The sequence below is a fragment of the Anas acuta genome, chromosome 9 (genome assembly GCF_963932015.1).
Source record: "Anas acuta chromosome 9, bAnaAcu1.1, whole genome shotgun sequence".
NCBI lineage: Eukaryota > Metazoa > Chordata > Aves > Anseriformes > Anatidae > Anas > Anas acuta.
In genome coordinates, this window is record NC_088987.1 from 14,672,978 (window position 1) to 14,694,738 (window position 21,761).

Consider the following 21,761-nt stretch of genomic DNA (forward strand, 5'->3'; position numbering starts at 1 on the left):
TGGGGGTGCTCAAGGAGAGCTTGGACGTGGTGCTTGGGGACAGGGTTCAGTGGTGACAGTGGCGGTGGGGTGCTCCTGGAGGGCTCCCAACCCTGCTCCTTGTAACCGAAGGCGCCACAACCCCCCGGGCCCGGCCCCGCGGCTCCTCCTCTCCCGGCCGTGCGGCTGCGCGGGGCCGCGGCTCCTCCCGGGCCATGGCGGGGCGGTTGCTGCGTGCGGCCGGCGGGGCCCGGGCCCTGCTCTCCACCTCCGTGCCCGGCCCGTGCCCGCGCCGCGGCTGCGCCTCGGGGGAGGAGGCGGCGGCGGCGGGGCCGGAGAGGGAGGCGGAGGCTCTGCTGCTGGCCATGGGCTTCAGCCAGGCGCAGGCCCGGCGGCTCCGCGAGCTGCAGCCCCGCTTGGGCCCGCGGAGGGCGGCGGCGGCGCTGGAGCAGCTGCTGCTGCTGGGGCTGGGCGCTGAGGCGGCGCTGGGGCTGCTGGAGCGGAGCCCGGAGCTGCTGCGGGCGGCCGAGGGGCGGCTGAAGGAGCGCGCCGAGTACCTGAGGCGCCTGGGGCTCGGCGGAGGTAGCGGGGGCAAAAGGGGGCAGAAAGGGGTAAAAGGGGGGCTCGGCTCGACGCCCGCTTCAGCCCGGTACCCGCAGGGCACCTGCAGCGGGCGGCCGGGCGCTGCCCGCAGGTCTTCACCTTGCCCCGGCGGAGGATGGAGGCGGCGGTGCGGGTGCTGCGGGAGAAATGCCTCTTCACGGCCGAGCAGCTGACGGAGGTGCTGCAGAGCTGCCCCGGGGTGCTGCTGGAGGAGCCCGGCAGCCTCCAGTACCACTTCCAGGTGAGGGGGTCAAGGTGGGGGCTGTGGGCACAGCACGGCACCGGGGCCGTGTGTTGAAGCCCCTCGTCCCGCTCGCAGTACGCGTACTTCAGGATGGGCGTCCGCCAGAAGGAGATGGTCAAGGCGCGTCTCTTCCGAACGCCCTTCGCTGAGCTGAGGACCCGGCACATCTTCCTGGAGCGCCGCGGCCTCTACCACACCCCCGTCAAGGGCCAGACCCAAAGCAACAACCCCAAACTGAAGGAGGTCCTTCACCTCCCCGAAAAAGACTTCGTGGTCAACCTGGCCCGCGCCACCCTGGAGGAGTACGAGGTCTTCAAGAAGCTGCTGGCTCGAGAGGAGGAAGAGGAGATGAAGGAAGAGGAAGAGGAGGAAGAAGAAGAGGATGAGGACAGGGATACAGAGTATATAGACGGAGATAAGGGCTGGGATGACGGTAGAAGAGTGTGACCGTGAGTATGGGGGGCTCCCTGGGGTCTCCCAGCCCCACCACCTGCAGCACAGGTGTGAGGCACAGCGGCTGTGGGATCCTGCCAGGCTCTGCGTGCAAGGCAGCAGTAAATCCCATATATCGCAACGCAACGCTGACCCTTTGTCCTCCTCATTGACCAGCTGCTTTAGAAAATATCCAGTTTCTATCAAGTGTTTTTATTAAAAACAAAACCAAACCAAAATAACTAATTTATTTCAAAGAGAAGGTTAAATCCTTTTGGCTGTTACATACTGTGCTGGATGGGGGGAGGCTGCGCTTTGTATCACTGCAGGGAGGATCTTTGGGCTGCCCCCTTCGCAGCTGGTGGCAGGGGAGCAAACACTCTGCCCATAGCCCCAGAGCGAAGAGAAGGCTCCGGCCCCACATCCTTGGGGCTGGCACAGGCTGCTCTGGTGTTCTCACTTGCAGGTAAGAGGCAGCTTTTCCTCCCACACCAGGGATGTCCGGGACTCCTGCGCTTGCCCCACCACATCCCAGGAGCACAGATCCAGGGAGCAGCATCAGGCAGCCTCAGCAAAAAAAAATTAGGGTGCTCTCTCTCTCTCTGTGAATCTGATTCTCTGGGGGCAGAAGAGCCAGCCCCAGTGCTGGTGGAAGCCTCACCCTGCCCCCCTGCTCACGGCCTCACAGGGCATTGTCCAGCACTGGGCTGCTGCACGGAGGCAGCGTGCAGGAGGGAAGAGGACGCTGCCGGCAGCGCTGAAGCTCCTGAGCTGGTTCTGCACTGGAACACCCTCAAGGCTACGCGTGGTCCAACAGCAGAGGTGCCTGTGATGCTCCCTGGGGGGCTGCCCCACTGGGACACCCCTTCTGCTGCTCGGGAAATAACACTCTATACCATAGCTACGATATATCTCTGGTATGTATTAATTTATAATATACACTGTGTACGTTAATACACAAATCTATGTTTAACTAGCGTTGTCATACAAACACACACAAAAAAAAACTAGGAATGTTTCTAAGCTAAACTTTTCCTTGCCTGCTCTGTGGCAGCCAGCAGGGCGGCCGCTGCAGGGCCGCTAACGGCGCCGTGGTGGCAGCGGCACCGCAGGGCGATGCGGGGACAGCCAGGCTGCTGCTGTGCCCTGCACCACGTAGCACCAGAACGAGCGTGGTGGCACACCCTGGCTGACGATCTTAGCTCTACAGATTGCTTTTTAGTAACTTCTAGGTGCTCTATGACTTTCTGAGCTGGGAATTTGGTTAAAACCGTGGCTCGTTTACAAAGCAAAACAAAAAAAATAAAAAAATGAAGGCAGGGGAAGCTGCCTTAACTCTCCCCTCTCCCCCAGCTACAGTACGGGGCTGTGCCTCCACTGCCTGCTCCTGCCTCGCTGCTCGGGGCAGTGGCTCACAATTTTTAACTCATAGGGAACACGTAGGGAAGACCTCCCCACCCAGCCACGGGCCAGGTTTCAGGTGATAGCTAAGGCCTTCTGGTGTGCAGTAAACTGGTTTCTTTGGGGGTTATACGTAACGCAGCACCCTGGGTTACGAAAGCAGGGCGGTGCGGGTGCTGGCGGAAGGGAACTGGGCTCGCAGAGCCGGGAGCTCAGGGCTGGGGGGGCCGAGTGGGGCCAGGCCCCCTGGGGGCAGGCAGCTGGCTGCTGCAGCACCCCGCTCGGCTCCTTGGGGCAGGGGGGCACCTGCAGCAAGGCAAGGCAGGGCGAAGGCACTGCTGGTCCGGCAGGGAGAAGGGGGCGCCGCTCGGGTGCTGATCTGGCTGCGTGTCCCTAACGGGCTGGAGGAGAGGGAGGGGCTGACGCCAGGCAGGAAGGGTCCCCCCCCTGCTGCGTTCAACCCAGTGAGCGGATCTGATCTTCCTGGTGTTTCAAAAGCCCTTAGGTGTGGAAAGACGAAGCTCCTACTGCTTTGAACCCTGCGGAGGAGCAGGAGGAGAATGAGCTGGGGTGTGGAGCCCCCCCCCAAATGCCCAGCGGCTGCCTCTTCCCGTCCCGGATGCCTGTCTTGGGCTGGGAGAAGGGGACCTGCCCCCTGGGGGGCTTCAGCCTGTGCCTGGAGCAGACACTTACTCTATGGCTTCTTCAGTGTGTGACTGTCGCTTTGTTTTCTGAAAGAGAAGGAGCGAAAGCACCATCAGTCCTGCAACACCTTGGTCCTTGCTCCCACTCACCCAAACCCTCGGGAGCAGCCCCGGGAAGCGAGCCTGGGCCTCGCGTGCTGTTCCACACCCCCTCCCTGCCCAGCCTGGGGTAAGCCAGAGGCCCCAGGTTTCTGCCCCCCCAGGCAAAGGGAAAGAAGCACGCTTCTGCTGGCTCTACCTGCTGCTTGGCTTCTTGGAACCGGTGCTCTCGCAGCTCTCCTTGTAGCAGACATCCTGGTGTACCTTGTAGACTCTCTTGTACCTGCACACACAGCAGAGAGGAGGCTTGTAGGGATTCACAGGGACAAAGCCGTGTCTGTAAGTGCTGGGGGGGTGCTCCCCCGTTTTCTAGATACAAGCATGGCTGAGCCTGCCCTGCCTGGACACACAGCTGGGCTGCTGCGCCCATGCTGCAGGCAGGCTGGGGGGGCACAGCAGAGCCCCCTCATCCCTCAACCCCTCTGGGGACAGAAGTGGCCCTGAGCTGGGCTGGCAGGCAGGGCTGGCACCGTGTCGCGCCCTGCCCTGATCCAGAGGTTGCCTCGCTGGCGCTGGGCACCCGGCAGCAGCTGGCCAGGGCACGGGGCAGCCTCCTGCTCACTCTCCCTTCCCCGGAGCCGCACTGCGGGGCCGGCCCCAGCTCTTGGTGCGAGGGGAAGGGGGAGCACAACCCGCGGGCAGTACTCACAGGTAGTGGCAGGTGCCTCCTTCCCACACGGGGAATGACTTGGTTTCCGAGTACAGCCGCGTGCACGAGTGTGGCACCTTCTTGCAGGCTGCTTGGGGAACAGGAGAGGGGAGCTACCAGCGAGCCCATCTCCAGCCCTGCCTGCCTGCACCCTGGGGGCCAAGGCCCCCCCACTTTCCCTGCTGTGGCCCTGGAGGATCAAGCTCAGCGTGGCTTGGAGCCAACCCGCCAGGAGCCGCAGAGCTCCGGCCCCACAGCACAGCACAATCCCGGCTGGGGGAGGCTCAGCCAGAACCGGGGAGCTGGATACAGACGGGGGGTGCTCGGTGACCTGTGCCCTGCGGGACCCTGCTGCTGGGACAGCCGCCAGCCTCAGCGTGTGCGGCAGCAGCACGGCACTCACCCAGCTCGCAGTGCCTGCCCTTGAAGCCCGGGCTGCAGTCGCAGTGGTAGGACTCGCTCTCGCTCACACAGGTGCCTCCGTTCTTGCAGGGGTTTGCAGAGCAGTTCTGCCCCATGCCTGCAATACAAGCGCTGCCGTCAGCCCCGCTCTCACGCCCATAGGGACAGATTCCCCCTGGCCATGCCCGCCCCAGACTCACTTTTGCTCCGTGCCTCGTGCAGCTGCAGCGCCAGACTGCCCCGGCCGGGCTCCTCGATGTTCTCCAGCTTCACAGGAGCCTCTGGCTCTGGGCAACGAGAGGGTCAACGTGACTTCCAGCCTGGGCCAGACCCCAAGGCAGCCCCTCTGCAGCAGCAGGCAGAGGGGACCCAGCCTGGCAGCAGGGGGCTGGCTGGGTTTGCAGCAGCAGTTTAGCCCTTCCCTGGTGGCACCCTGCGCCCAGCCCACGCTGAATCCCGCATCTCCTCCCACTGCCAACCCAGCCCTGGGTTCCCCAACCCGCTGTGGGCTCCTTGGGCTGGAGAGATGTTAGTCCAGGGAGATGCAACAGGGTCCTGCCCTCCCCTCTGGATCCTTCAGCCCCACAGCAGCCTGCCCCATTGTCACCCTGGCCCGGGGGAGTGGGGGAGGCACAGGAGATAGCACTGGGTGACAGGCGGAGGCCAAAAAGGCAGCAGGGCACTTACGTGTCTTCACGGTGATGGATCTGCTCAGCGCAGTGCCGAACCTGGCGCTGATCCTCCCTCTGCCATCCACCAGCTCGGTGAACCTGGGGAAGGACAGCCATGAGGGTGGGGGGCACGCTGGGGTCCCCAAGGGCCGGAGGCAGCGTGGGTGAAGCACTCGCAGGTGGCGCTGGGCACGGCACAAACACTACGGCAGCTCGGAGGAGCTGCAGCAGCTGCTGGAGCGAGGGGTCACCTGGCTGGGGCGGGCGAGGGGCTGTGCTCAGCCCTGCTGCTGCCTACCTGGGGGCTGGGGAGGGCTCCTCAGCAGTGTCGTGGTCTGCGAGCAAGCGGAGTTCGGGCAGGAAGGCTGGGGGCAGCCTGTTGCGCAGCACCCGGGGGTGGCCAGCCTGGCTCCAGCGCCTCTCCGGAGCCCCATCCCTCTGCACTGCAGGCCACAAAGGGTTAGGCTTAGAGGGAGGCAGTGACCGGAGCGTCAGGCTGGGGGCCACTGGGGCTGTTTGGGGACAGGTGACGCCACCCAGGCAGCAAGTGCTGCTCCCCTCCCCGACAAAGCATTGCTGAGCTGTAACTCCACATCCAAAGGGCTGCAGAGCAAGCCACCGCTGCCTCCCTTTTACAGAGAGGGTTGGTACAGGTAGCAGGAGCCCCCACGGACCACTGCAGCTCGGTGTCCCCCCCCTGCCCAGCAGGCACTCACGGGTGGTGACGTAGAGGTGGATGGGCTCGCTGTGCACCTGCCCCTGCTCCGTGTTCTGCACGGCCGTCACGGAGAGGCGGTAGCGCTGCGCGGGCAGCAGGTCCCGCACGGTGTAGGAGGCGAGCTTGCCGTTGGGCACGTAGCGGCTCTTGACGCTCTGCAGGGTGGTGACGTTGATGATGTACCCCTCCACGGCGCCAGCGGGCGGCTGCTCCCACGTCACGGACACGGAGGTGGGGGTGACGCGCGAGGCGGTGAGGTTGCGAGGGGGGAGAGGCCCTGGAGCAGGAGGAAATAAGCACTGAGTCTCTGAATGGCAGCAGCTTGCTGTCACCTCGAGCCCTTGGGAGCTCACCCCCAGCCCAGCAAAGCCCCCGCCAGCCCTCGTCCCCACTCACTCGTCCAGACGTGGAAGGGAGCCGTGGCCAGGCTCTCCGAGGGATGATCTTCTGTCCCCAGGCCGCTCAGCGTGGTGACGTGGACAATGTAGCGCTCTCCTGGCTGCAGGTCCCTGCAGAGGAGGAAGGCGGGCAGGAGGAGGTGAGCGCGGGGGCTCGGGGGGGCCAGCCGTCCCCGCCGCCCGCCCGCCAGGCTCACAGGAAGGTGTACTTGGCCACGCTGCTGTTCAGCTCCACCGTGCGGTCTTCCAGGTCCCCAGGCTGGCGGATGGAGACACGCACCCTACTGACAGTGGAGTGCTTGAGCCGGTGGAGAGCCCATTGCACCGTGATGGTGCTGGCCGTCACGTTCGTGATCTCAAAGCCTTCCACCGGACGCGGTCCTGGCCGGAGCGAGCAGAGAAGCGGGGAGGGCCATGGTCAGCAGCCGGCCGTGGCAGCGGCTCCGTCCCTTCCTGCACCCCCTGACTGCTGCGCCCCACGCTGCCCATCCACGTCAGCCTTCCTGGCACCACCACGGGCTTGGTGCCAGCACCATGACAGCCCAAGCAGCTCGGCACCTCTTCCCCTGCCACGCTCATCTCAGCACCAGGCAGCCAGGAGCACCCCGGCCTCAACCTTGCATCAGTCGCTCCTCCCCGACAAGCACAGAGCCCCCTGAGCCTGGCACCGCCTGCCCACCACTGCCCCAGCCATGCACACATCAGTGCAGACAAGCCCCCAGGACAGGGCTGCGTGCCCCGGCACACCCCAAACTCTCATGGAAGCTGCCGGAGCTGCCTGACTGCCCTCGGTGCCTGCTCCCACCTCCAGGCTGCCCAAGGCCTGGTGCTGCTGGGAAGCACCCACATGGCTCAGCCCAGCTGGCACGGGAGGACCCCAGCCCCCGGGTGTCCCTTCTCACTAGAGAGCAGCTTTTCCAAGTCCGATCTCTTCCACCCTTTGTTTCCCCCCGATTCCTGCTCCAACCATCCGCAGGCCAGGGATTACGCATGTCACAGAGGACACAGTGTTACCTGCCCATTCCAGAAAGTGGGCTGGACAGGACACAGCACAAACGCTGTCCATGCCCGATGGAGCTGTCACCATGCCCAGCACGCTGCCCTGTGCCCCTGGGGGCAGGCTGGGCCCCAGGGGACAACCAGGTGGCCATCTGCCCACCTGCAGAGCAGCCGAACCCAGACCCCAACACTGTGCCCGTGGAGCAGCCCGCTGAGCAGGACCCAGGGGCCATCCCCGCTGTTGCTGGCTGCTTCCCTACCAGCCCTGGGGTGTTCGATCGCTCCTTCAGGCCCTGCTCTCAGTAGCCTCTGCACAAAGAACAGTCATTCTCTGTGCTGAGTGCCTCTGAACCCAGACTTCAGGGTCTGCGCTGCCTTTTTCAGCCACACCATGGGTGGTGGAGGCTGGGATCAGACCGGAGCAGACCTCCAGGGCATGGGAAGCTGGAGGTGGCAGGAAACCTCCAGGTGCTCCACCAGCTCCGTGGGGAAGGCATATGGCCGTGGGCAGAGCACCGGTGAGAAGCCCCGCAGGCTGGAAACGCTGCCCTGGGCATCAGGGGGGCCCATACTCACAACCGAATTCCCCTGAGGACACTACTCACTAGTGCGCGTGGTGAGCATGACAGGCCTGCTGATATCATTCTTGTTGTTCACGTTGCGTTTGACTGAAAAGACAGAAATATTGTAGGCTCTGCCGGAGGCTAGTGCCCGCAATTGGTGGGCAGAACGACTTCGGTCCACAAAATCTGTCCTGCGGTAAGAGCCGTCGAAGGATACGTACGTCACGGCGTAGCCGTCAATGAGTTGCCTGGCGGCTGCGTCCTCAGGCGGGTGCCAAGAAATCAACACACCAGTGTCCTCCACCCTTTCCACCTTTAATGAGGTTGGTGGCAGCAATTCTTCAGGGTGTGGGCAAAAGCAAAGGGGAGAGGTAATGCCATGAATCTTTAGAGAACAGACCCCAGCAACGAAATGCAGAGCGGCACTGATGGAGGACAGGGTCCCCTCTCTTTCTCTCTCGTTGCAGCTCACAGAAACCCTACAGCTGCTGCTGGCCAGTCGTGCTAGGCACTGTGCACGTGCCGGGGCTGCTCGGCCACCCTGATGGGCTCAGGCAGAGCCAGGGCAAGCAGGCAGTTGGTGCGGCAGAGCTGGGGGCAGAGCATTTGCTGCCATATCCTGGACCACGCGGGGACGCAGTGAACAACCTTCCTCCAGCTTAAAGCCCCGCAGAGATCGCTTAGGCCAGATTAGGGGCCTCGGGGATGCTTTTATTCAGGGCCGGAGGCTTGAATCAGATTTCTTTGCCTCCCCTCCCAAGGGCATCCAAGGAGGATTCAACCCCTGCTGCACTTGCACCACTGGAGCCCAGAGAAATTTGCCCCCAGCGTCCCCGCGTGCCTCGCCCGTGTGCCAACGCCGTCACCTCCAGCAGCCACCCGGCACCTGGCACGACTGAGCCCTGCTGGCATCTGCCCCCAGCATCCGCGGGGCCAGGGCTCCCCCAGCAGAGGCGAGATCCGAGCCCCGCCAGGGCGAGGAGAGCTGCCGGTCCCTGGTGGCGGGTGACACGGCCACCACCGGGCAGGGCGGGCACGCTGCCGTCGAGCCCCTCGCCACATCCTGGTGCCGCTGCTCAGGGCCTTTACCTTTTTCGCAGCTCTTGCCTGTGTAGCTCACTTTGCAGGTGCAGCTGTGGGTGCCATTGCTGGGCAGGCAGTAGCCTCGGCTCCCACACGGGCTGGAGAAGCACGGGTCGCTGGCTGCAGGGTGGGAGCAAGAAGGAGGCGTTAACGGCGTCGGACACCCCAGCGTCAGCGGCCACACAGGGCTGCAGCTGCGTCCTCCTGCCCCCCTCACCTGTCCTCCTGCCCCCCTCACCTGTCTCGCAATGGTAGCCGAAGAAACCCTCCGGGCACACACACAGGTAGGAGCCTCGGTAGCCTTCGCACTCCCCTCCGTTTTGGCACGGGCCAGACTCGCAGGCGTCCACTTCTGGAGGTGAGAGCACGCAGGCAGTGAAACACACGCTGTGGAGGCAGCACACCAGGACCCCAACGTGCCCAGGGCCAGCAGAGACACCCACGGCCCCAGGAAAAGCCCCACGTGAACAGCCACAGAAGCCAGGACCGCCTGTTGAATGCCACGGCAGCCCAGGCACCTTGCAGAGCAGACCCATAGCTGAAGGATACCTTGTTGTGCCCGAGCTGTGCACCGGGGCCACCACCTCCCCACCAGACAAGTTTTGGCTCTGCTGCTAGGGGACACAAACCACAGCAAGCACCAGGGCTGGCAGCATCCTCTGCAGGGCAAGGAGCCCGAGTGTGCACCCTCAGTGGTGGCGGAGACCAAGTGCCATCTCCGTGATAGCTCCCAGCCATTTGCTTTGGTGTGGGTCCCAGCTATGTCACCAAGCCCAAGGGACAGCGGTGCCAGCAGGGCCCTGCTCAGCACACTCCCTACCTTCCTCACACTGGATCCCCACGAAGCCCTCGGGACAGAAGCAAACAAAAGAGCCTGGGAGGTCCCGGCAGGTCCCGCCGTTCTTGCAGGGCTCTGACTGGCATTCATCAACTTCTGCAGAGAGGAGAGACCGGCTCAGAGCAGAGCCGGGGCTGGAGGCAGGAGAGGAAGTTTGGAAAGACAGCGCTACTCGTCCCCACGTCACTCGCTGCCCTGAGCCCCCCAGCCAGAAACTGCCCCACACGGGGCTGGAGAGCAGGGCAGAAGGGGGAGTGCAGATGGCTGGCGGCGTGGGGCTGTGCTGAGATGTTCTGTAGGGTGTGCGTGGTGTGTCCCCTCCTTTAATCCCCCTGCAGCCACAGCAGCTGACCCAGCCACCCCACCATCCCTGCACCCCGTTCCTCCACCACACTGAGCCCACAGAGCACCACGAAGGTGTGCGCACGGGAGAGCGAGCACAAGGAGCTGCTGCGGGGTACAGCACAAGTGTGAAATCTCAAGCTGCTTTTATGCCATATTCCCTCCTGGCCAGTAACTTTGGAGCTGCGTGGGACACGTCTCACCCAGATCTGGAGATCCGGGGCTTGATTACACACGCTGAGACTGAGTGAAGAAGAGCATCGCATTAGGAACGTTCTCCAGCAAACTGCTGCGATGAGCAGGGGGACACGGAGGCACCTGATAGCTATTAGGGGATCCAGACCCAGCCTCCTGGGAATCACAGCCCCACCGGTGACAGAGACACCCACGCAGCACCTGTCTGCACGGGTGGGCAAGCAGCACACACGCCCTTCCCAGGTGAGCTGGGGGCTCCCCTGAGCCACACGCAGGCAGGTGATGAAAGCTGGTGTGCATAAATGCAGGCAGCCCTTCTCCCAACCACACCATTCACGCCCTGCTCTGGCTGGTGGGCCACAGACTCTCTCCCCTCACCCCTGCACAAGCTCTACGTGTTTTCTTACCCAACTCACAGTGGTGGCCCATGTATCCTGGCTCACACACGCACAGGAACTCAGCGATGCGGTCCTTGCACTGACCGCCGTTCAGGCAAGGCTGGGAGCGGCACTCGTCGATCTCTGCAAGCATTTGGGCAGGGGGGAGATAGGGAGAGGGCGATGAGCACTGGGGTCCCACAGCAGCGAATAAGAGGTTGCTGGGGTCCCACAGCCATAACCACGGCTCAAGCTTCTTCCCATTGCCTACCGTCACATTCGGGGGGGTCGCTCCAGACGCCCTGCGAGCGGCAGACACGGGGGCTGTTGTGCTGGCTGAGAGAATAGCCCAGCTCGCAGCGGTATTCAGCCAGCGAGCCCACCGTGGTGGAGTTGAAGGAGGCCTGGGCGTGCTTCACCGCGCTGGGCACGCCGCAGTCGATCTCTGCGGAGAGATGGGGCATGAGCAAGGGCAGCGGGGTGCCTGGGGCTCGGTGGCGGCGGCACGGGGCCCTCACCCGTCTGGCAGTGCTTCCCGGTGTAGCCCGCGGGGCACGTGCACACAAAGTCCCCGCCGAGGTCCTCGCAGGTGGCACCGTTCTCACATGGGCTCAGAAAGCAGGGAGATGGCACTGCAAAGAGCAGAGGGCACCGGCATGGAGCTGGCAGGGCCCAAAGCCGCTGCCTCTTCCCCTCAGTGTGTCCCCAAAGGGGTTTGGGGGTGACATCCAGCAGCACAGTGCAGCACGCTTGCTACCAAAGCTGCAACTCTGTCCCCCCCGACCCTGCAGCACCCACACGTACCGATCTCGCAGTGCCGTCCGGCGTAGCCCGGGGCGCAGTCACACTTGTACTTGCCGATGTAGTGGAAGCAGGTGCCCCCGTTCTGGCACGGCCCCGAGGCGCAGGGGTCCGGCTTACCTGGGGGCGAGCAGGAGCTGAGCGGGGATCAGGACAGGCACCACCCGCCTCCCTCCCCGGTGTCGGAGCCGTACCTATCTCACAGTGCCGCCCGGTGAAGCGGTAGGGGCAGGAGCAGTGGTACTCGCCATCCGACTCCTTGCAGGTGCCCCCGTTGCGGCACGGCGCCGTGCTGCAGAGCCGCGGCCGGGCTGAGGGAGAGGAGCAGGAGATGCCGAGCGGCTCTCGAGCCAGTCCCACGCCCCGGAGGCCGCGCTGTCCTCCCCTCACGGCACGTACCTCTCTCGCAGTGCTTCCCCAGGAAGCCCGGGGGACACTCGCAGGTGTAGGAGTCGTCCTGAGCCTCGCAGGACCCCCCGTTCAGGCAGGGCTCGGAGTCGCAGGGGGAAGGTACCGCTGCAAAGCCGAACAAAGACCTCAGCTCTGCCCTCCTCCCCACCTGCCTCGCCTTTGGGGCAGGCCCCACGCTCACCACCTCGCCTCCCTCCCAGCGCCAAGCCCGTGCCCCGGCTGCAGACACTCACTGTGGTTGGTGCCGTAGTCGGTGTGGCACACGCACAGGTAGCTCCCGCCGTACTCCATGCAGTAGCCACCGTCTGGGCACTGCGTGTTGACGTTGCACGGCGTGGCGGTCACCTCTGCCAACACACAGAGCGACAGCCTCCATCAGGTGCCCCGCAGCAGGATGGCCAGCCCCCCAGCCAAGAACAGGTCCCATGGCTTTATGGAGCACGGTGAGAAGGGAGGGACTGCGGCCACCCGTGCCCCATGGCAAGGGTCATTCTGCCTGCAGAGCGAGCTTTGGAGCTCCAGCGTGAAGAGCCAGGGCTTCCTTCTACAGGCCAGGGCTCGGGAAAGGCACGGCTCAAGGCAGAGCAAGAGATGGAGAGAGCATCTCCCCCCCACAAGGGCCTGGCTTGTGTAGGTGGCTTGGATTAAGCGTGTCCCCGTGGTACAAGGAATTTGCACAGCCGAGGCCCTTCATCGGCATTTAACTGGCGTTAAGTGTCCAGGAGAGGGAGCAAACACAGCGAGCTCCAACAGCATGTGTGAAGCCTTCACCTACCGAATTCACAGAGGAGACCGAAATACCCCGGCAGGCACTGGCAGATGGTGACGTTCCCCTCCAGGCAGCTGCCTCCGTTCCGACACTCGCAGCCCTCAGAGAGCTCTGCAAGAGATGGAGAGGGAGCTTCCCTTGTATTGCGGGGCCAGGGCAGCCAAGTGGACCTGCTGGAGCCAGCTGGGGGAGCTCGGGACCCACAGCTGCAAGCCCCCAGGCATGGCCCCCCCCCTCAGAGATAAGGACCACAGCTCCATCCAAGAGCCCTGAACGGGCTCTGCCAGGGCTGCTTCCCCCTGGGAATGGGCAATTGGTCCTGTAGGGCCTCCCCAGAGGGTCAGCACCATGCCAGAGAGATCCCAGGTACTCACTGTCGCGGCAGTCCTGCCCGCCGTAGCCCTCCTGGCAGTCGCAGGCATAGCCCTGCTCCAGCTCCAGGCAGCTGCCCCCGTTCTGGCAGGGGCTGGAGAGGCAGGCGCCGGGTACCCGGGGGCCACCTGCGGGGAGAAGGACGCTGACTGGAGACCTCCCCGGGGGGGGGGGGACATGGCCGGTGGCCTTCCCGCACAGCCCGGTGTCACCGCCACGCGCTGCCGCTCACCGTACTGGCAGTTGTTGCCGTAATAGCCCGGGGAGCACGTGCAGATGTAGCGTCCCGGGCGGATGTAGTTGCACGTCTGACGGTTCCTGCAGCTCCGGTCCTCGCAGGAGGAGGGGTCTGGAGGAGGAGGAGGAGGAGGATGCGGTGAGATGGGCCTCCAGAGAGGGGCAGCGGGGACAAAACCCTGCCGTGGGCTGCCCTGGGTGCGGGGGCACCAAGCACCTGTCTCGCAGCGCTGTCCCACGAAGGGCTCCAGGCACACGCAGGTGTAGTTATCAACCAGGTCGACGCAGTGCCCTCCGTTCAGGCAAGGGCTGGACTCGCATTCATTCACCTCTGCAGGGCAGGACAAGGAGGGGGATTGGTTGGAGACGTCCCTGTCCCTGTCCCCGCCACGCGGCCGCCTGTCCTGCCGCCAGCGCCCACCTGTCTCGCAGTCTCCTCCCGCGTACCCCGGCTGGCACACGCATGCCGCCGTCCCGTTTGCCTCTTGGCACGTCCCGCCGTTCTGGCACACCTTGGTCTCGCACGGCAACTCCTCTGTGGTGGGAAAAGCAAAGGGAAAAGGGGGGGTGAAGCCACGCACAGGACCAGCACACCGTGTTCTCTGCTACTGCCGGCAGGCAGGGCCAGGCAGAGCGCAGAGCCAGCACCACAAACTGGGCAAGGACAGCTCGGACAGCCCGGCCCTTCCCTCCAGCTTTGCTTTCTGGGTGCAGGATCCCTCCCCCGAAAGGAAAACTCCCCGCTCTCCCTCCCCAGCAGCACAGGGACTCACGGGGAGCCTGACACTGGCAGCGTCCCCAGCGCGGGGCGAGCCAGCCCGGCCGGCAGAGGCTGTCCCGCTGCTCCGCTCCCTCTGCTCGCGTGGAAACCTGGCAGCAGCGCCGAGCCCCTTGGCCATCAGCCCTCGCTGCCGTCCCCACGCCCAGAGGAGAGGTGTTGTGAGCAGATGCCTCCCCCCCCAGCGGATGTTGCTGCCTGCATTAGCAGTGACTCATCCGGAGGCGAGCTGGGCCGCGAGGCTGGGAACGCTCCCAGTGGCTTCCAGCGGCTCAGGACCTGGCCACCACCTGCAAAAGCCCCGCACGGAGCAGGGTCCCCCCCCACCACCCCCGAGACTCCTGCCCAGGCACTAAATGCCAGCGTTTTCCAGCAAGGGCGAGGCGGTGGGCGCGTTCTCCGCAGCCGTGCCGGGACAGGCGCTCCTGGGAGCGGGCTGCCAGCGGAGGAAGCGCTCGCCGCCAGAGCAAAGTTTCCTTTGCTTTCAGCAAGTCGTGATCCAAGACTGCAGCGCTCGGCGCCCAGCACGGCTCCTGCTGGAAACCTCCTGTCCCCGGGGCACCCCGCGAGCCTCCCTACAAACCCCGGCACCTCGGAGCCGCTGTGCCCCCTGTGGGGGTCTGCAACGCGAGCGGACCCTTCCCCAGCACTGCTCGAGGTCTAACAGCTGCTTGCCACTGAAGGTGGCAGGAGAAGAACTGGCTGTCATCAGCTCCTCTGTGCTTTCAGGAAAACGCTGACAGATCTTTCCCAGCCTGCCCAGATAAACCCATGGGCATGGCAGGAGGGACATAGGGTCCCCAAGAGCCCCCCCACCCCTCTCTGGCTGCCCCATCTCCTCCCACATCCCCGCTGTCTCAGTCCCTTCCTGGGGACACGAGCGGCTCTCTGAGACCTGGTGCATGGCTCAGGCCCAGGAGCTCTGCCCCAAAACAGGGTGGGAGGATGCGGCACAGCCATTTCATCGCCTCTCTGCTGGCTCTGCCGAGCCTGGCAGCGCAGCCTCCGAGGCTTCCCAGTCCCTGCTTACAAGGGGGAAGCCTCCAGGCTCACGTGTCCCATCCTCACGCAGGGCAGCTAAACAGGGCAGCCTGCGGAGCCAACGCAGCACCCAGGAGCAAACGCAGGATGCCCAGCGGAAAGCAAGGATGCTGACAGCTCCACGGTGCCTTCTGGAGGAGGCACAACACTCACCCGTCTCACAGCTGGCTCCTCTGAAGCCCGGCAGGCACTGGCAGCTGAAGCTGTTGACACCATTGACGCAGGTGGCTCCGTTCTGGCACGGGTGGGAGAGACACTCGTCCACGTCTGAAAGAGCGAGGGGAAGGCAGGGGCTCAGCCGGGAGCGGGGCAGGCAGGGCTGGAGCCCGCGGAGGTGCGGGGGAGGCGGCTCACCGACGTGGCACCTCTTCCCCGTGAAGCCCGCGAGGCAGGAGCAGGTGTAGGAGGGGTTCCCGGTGATGCAGTCCTCAATGCACTTCCCCCCGTTGAGGCAGGGCCGCAGCGTCAGGCACACGGAGGCTGCGGAGACAAGCGCGCCCTCCGCTCACAGCCCGCCCCGGCAGGGCTCACACGCTGCCGTCCGGCGCCGCGACCGCCGGGGTCTGTCCTGGCGTCCATCCAGCCCCGCCATCCGTGCGCGCCCCGAGGCTGGGGACGGTCACCCGGCTCTCTGGGGCGCTCGGGGAGCCCGTTTTGGGGGCTGCGTGCCCGCGGCCGGGCAGGGCTCGCTCCTCTCGGGCTCCCCGCCGGGTAGGGTGACAATTTTATTCCTGCTGCAGGAGCCAGGCAGGGGACAAAGGCCAGGCGTTACCCGGCCAGCCCTCGCCTATGGCCTGGGGCAGAGGGGCAGGAGGACCTGTGTAAAGCAAAGCCACAGGCGACAGACAACACGCGTGGATTAGCGGGTAAGAAAACACGGCCAGGGTGGGGCGGGGACAAGGAACAGGAGGTTGGTGGCTCCACGGAGGGCCAGCCGGGGTGGCCAGGCACAGCCCCTGCTCTCTGCTGGCTGCCCCATGGGATGGACGAGCCTCCCCAGCCCCGTGGCGGGTACGGGAGCCATAGAGCCCCTCGTGCATGCCCTCACCTCCTCCCCGGCACCCTGCCCAGCTCCCCGCGCCTCGCAGCCTGCCTCAAGAGCTTTCCTCCCCAGCAGCTTTCGCAGCCCGTGGCAGGCAGCCCCAGCACGAGTGGCTGGGCTCTGAACCAGCCCGGCGATCCCCGGGCACAGATCCTCAGGAGCCAGGCTTCCCGAAACGGTGCCGGCAGCTCCAAAGGATGCCCCAAAGCATCCCCATCGCTGCCCCCACCCTGAGCCCTCCCCGAGCCCTTCGAGCTGTCTGATCCACCCACGGGTTGCTGCTCTCTCCCCTTGGGAAGGGAGGTGAGGGTGGGGGGTCGAGGCAGGGAAAGACAGGGCTGGAGAACAGTTTGGGGTCGGGTTGGGAGTTAAATAAACCTAACTGCTGTCCTCTTACTTGTATTGCTGCAGCCCCCCACTTGCACCTGGGCATCATCGATTCTGAACACCCAGCGCCCGGGGATACCCACATTTGTCGTCATCTCCACGTCAGCGATGTCATCGGTGCGGGATCCAGGGATGTTGAAGTAGCGCTTTCCATCACCGGCGTTAAAACCTGCCTGGGAGGACAAGGGCAGAGAGCAGAGAGACATCAGCACGGCGAGGGGAGCGGCGGGGGCAGAGGCAAGGGGCACGGCAGCACGAGGGGAGGCTCCGCAGGACCGCACGTCACCGCCACCACCCGGGTTCCCTGGGTTCCTCCTGCATCCCCTCCCTCAGGTGTTATTCCCCAGGACAACCACAGCCCTTCCTTGCCCTCGGGAACTCAAGGGGGGTGCTCACAGCACCCTCTGGCAAGCCCAGCCCGGAGGTGTGGGGTGAGAGGGACGTTTCTTCCCTTGAAACTCTGCTTCTCCTCAGCGGGAGCCGCTGGAGGGCTGCCCACTGGCCAAGGTGTGCAGTCGCTGCCCTGTTTACGTCCATAAAACCCGCGCTCCTGAATTCGGGGATTCAAAACGCATCCCCTTCCTCTACACCTGCGATTTCCTGCAGGCAGGCAGGCAGGGAGCCAAGGACAGATCAACTGGTGGTAAATTCACACATCCGAATGGGGACCGGGTTGCGGTTTTTTTTCCCCCCCTCTTAAACACAACAACGCACACAAGGATGAAATAAAAATACAAGCGAAAGCTGTGCTGGCCGCGGCAGCTGCCGAGCTGCTCTTAAAGTCTGAGGTTAGGAAGGAAAAGGAACTAAGAGGCAGCAGCCAAGGTAAAGAACCGTGGTTTCGCTGTAACAAAGTCCCCTATATGGTCTCAGCTCCGAGAAGGAGAGCACACACGGATATTTAAGAACTTCAGAAAAGCAGGGGGAGGGAAGGAAGGAGGGAGCCACCACCAAAAATCCCTGGACTGCTGTGTGCTGCCAGGAACAGCTCGAGGGAAAGCAAAGGGCAGCCGTGAGCACGGCGGGCTCGGGCGCTACCTGGGGGCGACAGCCGCGTCCGCTGCTTACCTGCGCTGCGATGCCGCCAAGCCCAGCAAAGTCCCCCCCACTGCTGGCGTGCATACCCGTGGTCCAGGTGATGGACTCATAGTTGAAGATGGTGAAGGACAGCTTGCCGTCCGTGATGAGGACGATCTGGAAAGTGTTTACCTGCGGGAGGGAGGGGAGAAGGCTGTGAGAGGGTGGAGGGCAGGCAGGGAGCATGGCCAAGGAGCAAGCCGGCCAGAAAAAGGACAAGAGATGAAGCTGTCAGGCAGGAAGGCTGCGGCAGCACGCAGCAGAGGGGTGCTTCCTTCAGCACCAGCCCTCCTCTCCTGGGAAGGGCAGCAGTGAGCCCCCAGCAGGGCTCTCCGTGTCGAGCCAGGACTAAGAAACACCGCTAAGAAAACCCTTTCCGAAAAGAACTCCCATTCCCAGTGGCACTACATGGAAAGGCAGCAATTACCCTCAAATGGGAAATTAAACTTAATAAAGTACATAAATTTGCCTTCAGATCCCTGGAGCTTAGAAGAAAGCCCCGGGATGGCAGCCGGGCCACAAGAGCTGACAGCAGGGCAGGATTGCAGCTGCATCCCAGAGAGATACCCGACGGTGAAGAGGAACAAGACTCCAGAGCCAAGTTTCCAACCAGCTTTTGTAAGCTCGGGGCTCTGGGCACAAACCCGGGCTCCTCAGCAAGGCTGTGGAAGATGACAAAGCTCCAGTTCCTTCAGAAACCCGTCTTAAAAAACCCACCCCTAAGCTAATTGCTCCCTCCCTCCTCAGGGGTGCTGGCAAAGGCCCACCCCAGCACCGTGGCTGCCCACCACCCGCCGGGGCCCCCAGCTCTCACCGGTGAAAACGAGCTTCCCCCGAAGAAGGTGACCCGGTACCAGGTGGCGATGAACACCCACTGCGCGGAGAAGTCGGGGAACTCGGGGAAATACTGCGCGATGTCCCTGGTGGCCCGCTCCAGGATGGCCTGGTCTCGGCTCTCCCGGTAATACACATCGCCCGCACGCCGGTTGTCCACGTCTGCCCAAAAAGCTGCCACCACGCGCCGGTCCTTGGAGATGGGGAAGGCCACCGGCGTGAACTGGGAGACCTCCTTCAGGAAGGAGATGATCCCGTTGTTGTTCACCTGCGGAGATGCGGGACAATGGGCAAGGACGGCCCCGGGGAGCACCGAAGCCTCCACGGGCACTTCCCCCGGTGCCCTCCGCAGCCCTGGCCGTCCCGAAGCCTTACTTTAGAGGCACTTTTTCCTTCACCTGTTCCCCCCCCAACCTCCTTCCACAAATATTTGAGCGCTTCCCCTTCCTGCCCTTTGAAGCACGGACGTGCCCCCGGCCGGGCCCAGAGGCCCAGGGAAAGCAGCCTCACCCCCCGGCCCCCGCCGCGGAGGGCCAGGAGCCCGAACAAACCCAGCCCTGTTCTCCGGCCAGGAGCAGCTGGGAGAGCGCCTGCCGGGGCTGGGGGCACCCCAACCCTCAGTGTGGGCTGGAAAACGAGCAGCAGGGCTGGCGAACATCACGGGACCGAGTGCCACCACCCCACTGAGCCCCCCGTCCCCAGGCAGCAGGGGATGCAGCTGTGACACTCGGGGTGGGGAGGCCGCTCGCTTTTTGGGTGCTTCCAGCCCTGGGGAGCCTGGGCTGGGGCCCCCAGTGCTGGGGGCCGTTTATGAGGGTCCCAGGAGACGCAGCAGCCCACAAAACAAGCGCTGGGGACAGCCCACACGGCCCTGGGCAGCTGCCACCGTGACTAAGGGGAAGGCGATTCCCCGTTGACAAACCCTGCGTAACCTCGCGGTGTCCGCGGAGGAACATTCTTCCTGTTATTAAAGCAAGATGGGAGAGAGCCGGTGCCAAGAAGGGCCGTGTGTGTGTGTGTGTGCGTGTGTTTTTTTTTGTTTTGTTTGTTTTATGGAGGAGGAGGGGGCGGGCTCGGAGGGACCCCCCAGGGCTGGGCCATCCGGGCCCTCACGGCAGGGACACACACAAGAGGCGGGCCAACAGCGACCGCAACGCTTTCTAGACAGCAAAAAAACCCACGCCTGCCCCTTCTCCTCGCTTCCCTTCCCTAAGAAAGCTGGGTCTCACCAGCTGCCCACACCACAACTTGCAAGCCAGCTGCTCCAAACTGCCCCAAACTTTGTCCTCCTGTCCCCACAGGGGGCCCAGGCAGGGATCCCCTCAGGATGACGAAGGCCCAGCCACACCTGCAGGCAGACAGGGACCTGCCCCAAGGCTGGGCACCCCAGGAGGAAGAGGGGAACAGGTCGCAGCAAGCCCCATGAGCCCGGCATGTCAGGCAACACCCGCCCAAGCCCAGCACCATGCAGGAACCTCCCTCTCGCTGCCGCACCTCTGACGGTGCGCCTGGTCCCTTGCTCTCAGGGCAAGGAGCTCCCAAATTCTGGCTCCCCTGGAGACCACCAGGCCATCAGAGCTTCATCCTTCAACACCGAGTCCCACCCTTCCTCCTCCGCCTCCCCAGCGCTGGCTGGGGCACGGGACAGCGTGTCTCTGTCCCGGTGCACGGGGAGCTGCTGCCTTGTGCCCGGCTGCAGGGACACCGGCACGTCAGCATCCCCGGGTGGGAAGAGCATGGAAAGCAGAAGGCTGCCTTTTAAAATCCTGGGAGGAAATGCAATTTTTAGCAAACTCGGGAGATGCCAGTGCGTCCTCCCAGCTCGATTAATGACTCTCACATGGAGATCGGAGGCACGTCCTGCAGCTGTGCCTCAGCTCGCAGCACAGGAGCCTCACAACATCTGCTCCGGCCGCGCAGTGCCCGGGCGTTCGAGCAAGGCTGGGGCTCTCGGTGGCCACAGGACACCCTGGGGTTGCCCACGGAGGACTGAGAGCATCACCAAGGGGGTCGTGACAGCACCCCAAGGGTTCTGCCCCATGGCACAGAGCTGCGGGTCCAAAGCCAATGGCTCCGGTGCAAGATGAGCTCCTGGTCCTTGCCTTTCAGCAGAACCCAGAGGATGGCTCTGGCTATTCCCAGTCCCACCCTGAGGCTGCCCTGTGTCCTGTGCCCCAGCAAGGGTCGTGGCGATTCCCAGGAGGCCGGGATCCCCCTGTACACCCCGGGGCTCGCTCCCAGCACCCCGGCACCGCTCCGCAGCTCCGGATGGAAGCGGGGCCATCCCGTCTGACCCCAAAACCCTACAACCCTCCAAGACATGCCAGGAGCGAGCTGAGCTGAGAGTTAATAAAGAAAAAAAGGGGGAAAAAAAGGGAAAAATGGGAAAAAAGGGGAAAAATGGGAAAAAAAGAAGAAAAGGGGGGGAAAAAGGAGGAAAAAAAGGGGAAAAAAAAGGGAAAAAAAAGGGGGGGGAGAAGGAGGAAAGGGAAGAGGCTCGGAGGGGAAGAAGGGGCAGGCCAGCAGCCCCCGCCTGCCCGCTGCCCTTGGCCCGGCACTCACGTAGAGCCCGGTGTGCCCCGCTCCGAAGAAAGGGAAGCGCACGGCGAGGGGCCGCAGCTCGGAGCCGCCGTCGTCCTGCTTGAGCGTGGCGGCATCGCCCTGCGCCGGCCCGAAGGGGTAGAAATCAGCCAGCGGCACCACGCCGCCCACCCGCGGCACCAGCCACTCGCCCAGCAGCAGCAGCAGCAGCAGCAGCCCCACGCAGCAGCCCTGCATGGCCGCGGACCCTCGCCCCCCGGGGGCCGTCCCCGCAGCGCTCACGCCGGCACCGGGAGCCGCGACATGGCGGCGGGTGGGGGGGGTGCGGGGGGGGGGGGCTCGGAGCGGCGCTGCCCGCGGCTTCCCCGCGCTGCCCGCACAGAGGCCACGCCCCCAGAGGGGGGATTTGCATAGCCCAGGGAGTCCCCGCCAATGGGAGCTCGCGGTGAATGGAGGGGGCGGGGTTATGCAAATGAGAAGGGGCGTGGCTTTGTGGGGACGCGCGGAGGGGGGGGCGCTGGGTGCGGGGCCCGGTGGGGGGGGGGGGAGGAGGAGGGGAGAAATGCTGTTATTTGCTTTTTTTTATTATTCCTTTTTTTTATTTTTTTTTTTATTTTTTTTTTTTTTTCAGGTGCTAAAAATATTATCAGGAAATTCTTCGCCGGAATGCGATGGTTGAAGTGACCCTTTTCGGCTCAAGGGCCTCTTTGTCTCCGCCGGGAGAAAAAAATAAAAATAAAAATATAAAAATAAAAAATAAAAATAAAAATAATA

The 21,761-nt window shown here is 63.9% G+C and overlaps 2 protein-coding genes across 5 annotated transcripts; one reads left to right on the top strand and one right to left on the bottom strand.

Moving 5' to 3' along the window:
• Positions 1–155: 155 nt before the first annotated feature.
• On the top strand, positions 156–1,500 carry MTERF4 (mitochondrial transcription termination factor 4). The gene is made up of 3 exons (XM_068692693.1): positions 156–561; positions 639–823; positions 902–1,500. Exons 1-3 carry the CDS (start codon positions 195–197, stop codon positions 1,271–1,273), a joined length of 924 nt encoding a protein of 307 aa, XP_068548794.1. The 5' UTR covers positions 156–194; the 3' UTR covers positions 1,274–1,500.
• SNED1 (sushi, nidogen and EGF like domains 1) lies at positions 1,451–21,362 on the bottom strand. 4 transcript variants are annotated; one of them, XM_068692684.1, is made up of 33 exons: positions 21,009–21,362; positions 18,427–18,714; positions 17,604–17,744; positions 16,546–16,708; positions 15,461–15,586; positions 15,260–15,373; positions 13,709–13,822; positions 13,505–13,618; positions 13,283–13,399; positions 13,053–13,178; positions 12,685–12,789; positions 12,143–12,256; positions 11,898–12,014; positions 11,693–11,809; positions 11,502–11,618; positions 11,216–11,329; positions 10,969–11,142; positions 10,728–10,841; positions 9,766–9,879; positions 9,184–9,297; positions 8,952–9,065; positions 7,905–7,967; positions 6,498–6,681; positions 6,299–6,411; positions 5,901–6,179; positions 5,483–5,627; positions 5,201–5,283; positions 4,714–4,800; positions 4,515–4,631; positions 4,112–4,202; positions 3,602–3,685; positions 3,353–3,390; positions 1,451–3,198 (listed from the first exon to the last, which is right to left on the bottom strand). In XM_068692684.1, exons 1-32 carry the CDS (start codon positions 21,222–21,224, stop codon positions 3,354–3,356), a joined length of 4,116 nt encoding a protein of 1,371 aa, XP_068548785.1. In that variant the 5' UTR covers positions 21,225–21,362; the 3' UTR covers positions 1,451–3,198; position 3,353. The 4 variants fall into 4 exon arrangements, with proteins under 4 accessions (XP_068548785.1, XP_068548783.1, XP_068548782.1 ...); XM_068692682.1 differs by having other exon boundaries at positions 4,112–4,199; positions 7,905–8,201; XM_068692681.1 differs by having other exon boundaries at positions 7,905–8,201.
• Positions 21,363–21,761: the final 399 nt, after the last annotated feature.

What these genes read in the sequence shown, in the direction of transcription:
- MTERF4 (XM_068692693.1), top strand. Translation starts at nt 195, where the DNA reads ATGGCGGGGCGGTTGCTGCGTGCGGCCGGCGGGGCCCGGGCCCTGCTC. An exon ending in GCGCCTGGGGCTCGGCGGAG is followed by an intron (nt 562 to 638) that starts GTAGCGGGGGCA and finishes CGGTACCCGCAG; the next exon opens with GGCACCTGCAGCGGGCGGCC. An exon ending in GCCTCCAGTACCACTTCCAG is followed by an intron (nt 824 to 901) that starts GTGAGGGGGTCA and finishes TCCCGCTCGCAG; the next exon opens with TACGCGTACTTCAGGATGGG.
- SNED1 (XM_068692681.1), bottom strand. Translation starts at nt 21,224, where the DNA reads ATGCAGGGCTGCTGCGTGGGGCTGCTGCTGCTGCTGCTGCTGCTGGGC. An exon ending in CGGCAACAACTGCCAGTACG is followed by an intron (nt 13,179 to 13,282) that starts GTGAGCGGCAGC and finishes TTCTCCCCGCAG; the next exon opens with GTGGCCCCCGGGTACCCGGC. An exon ending in CGGCTACCATTGCGAGACAG is followed by an intron (nt 9,066 to 9,183) that starts GTGAGGGGGGCA and finishes CCCACCCTGCAG; the next exon opens with CCAGCGACCCGTGCTTCTCC.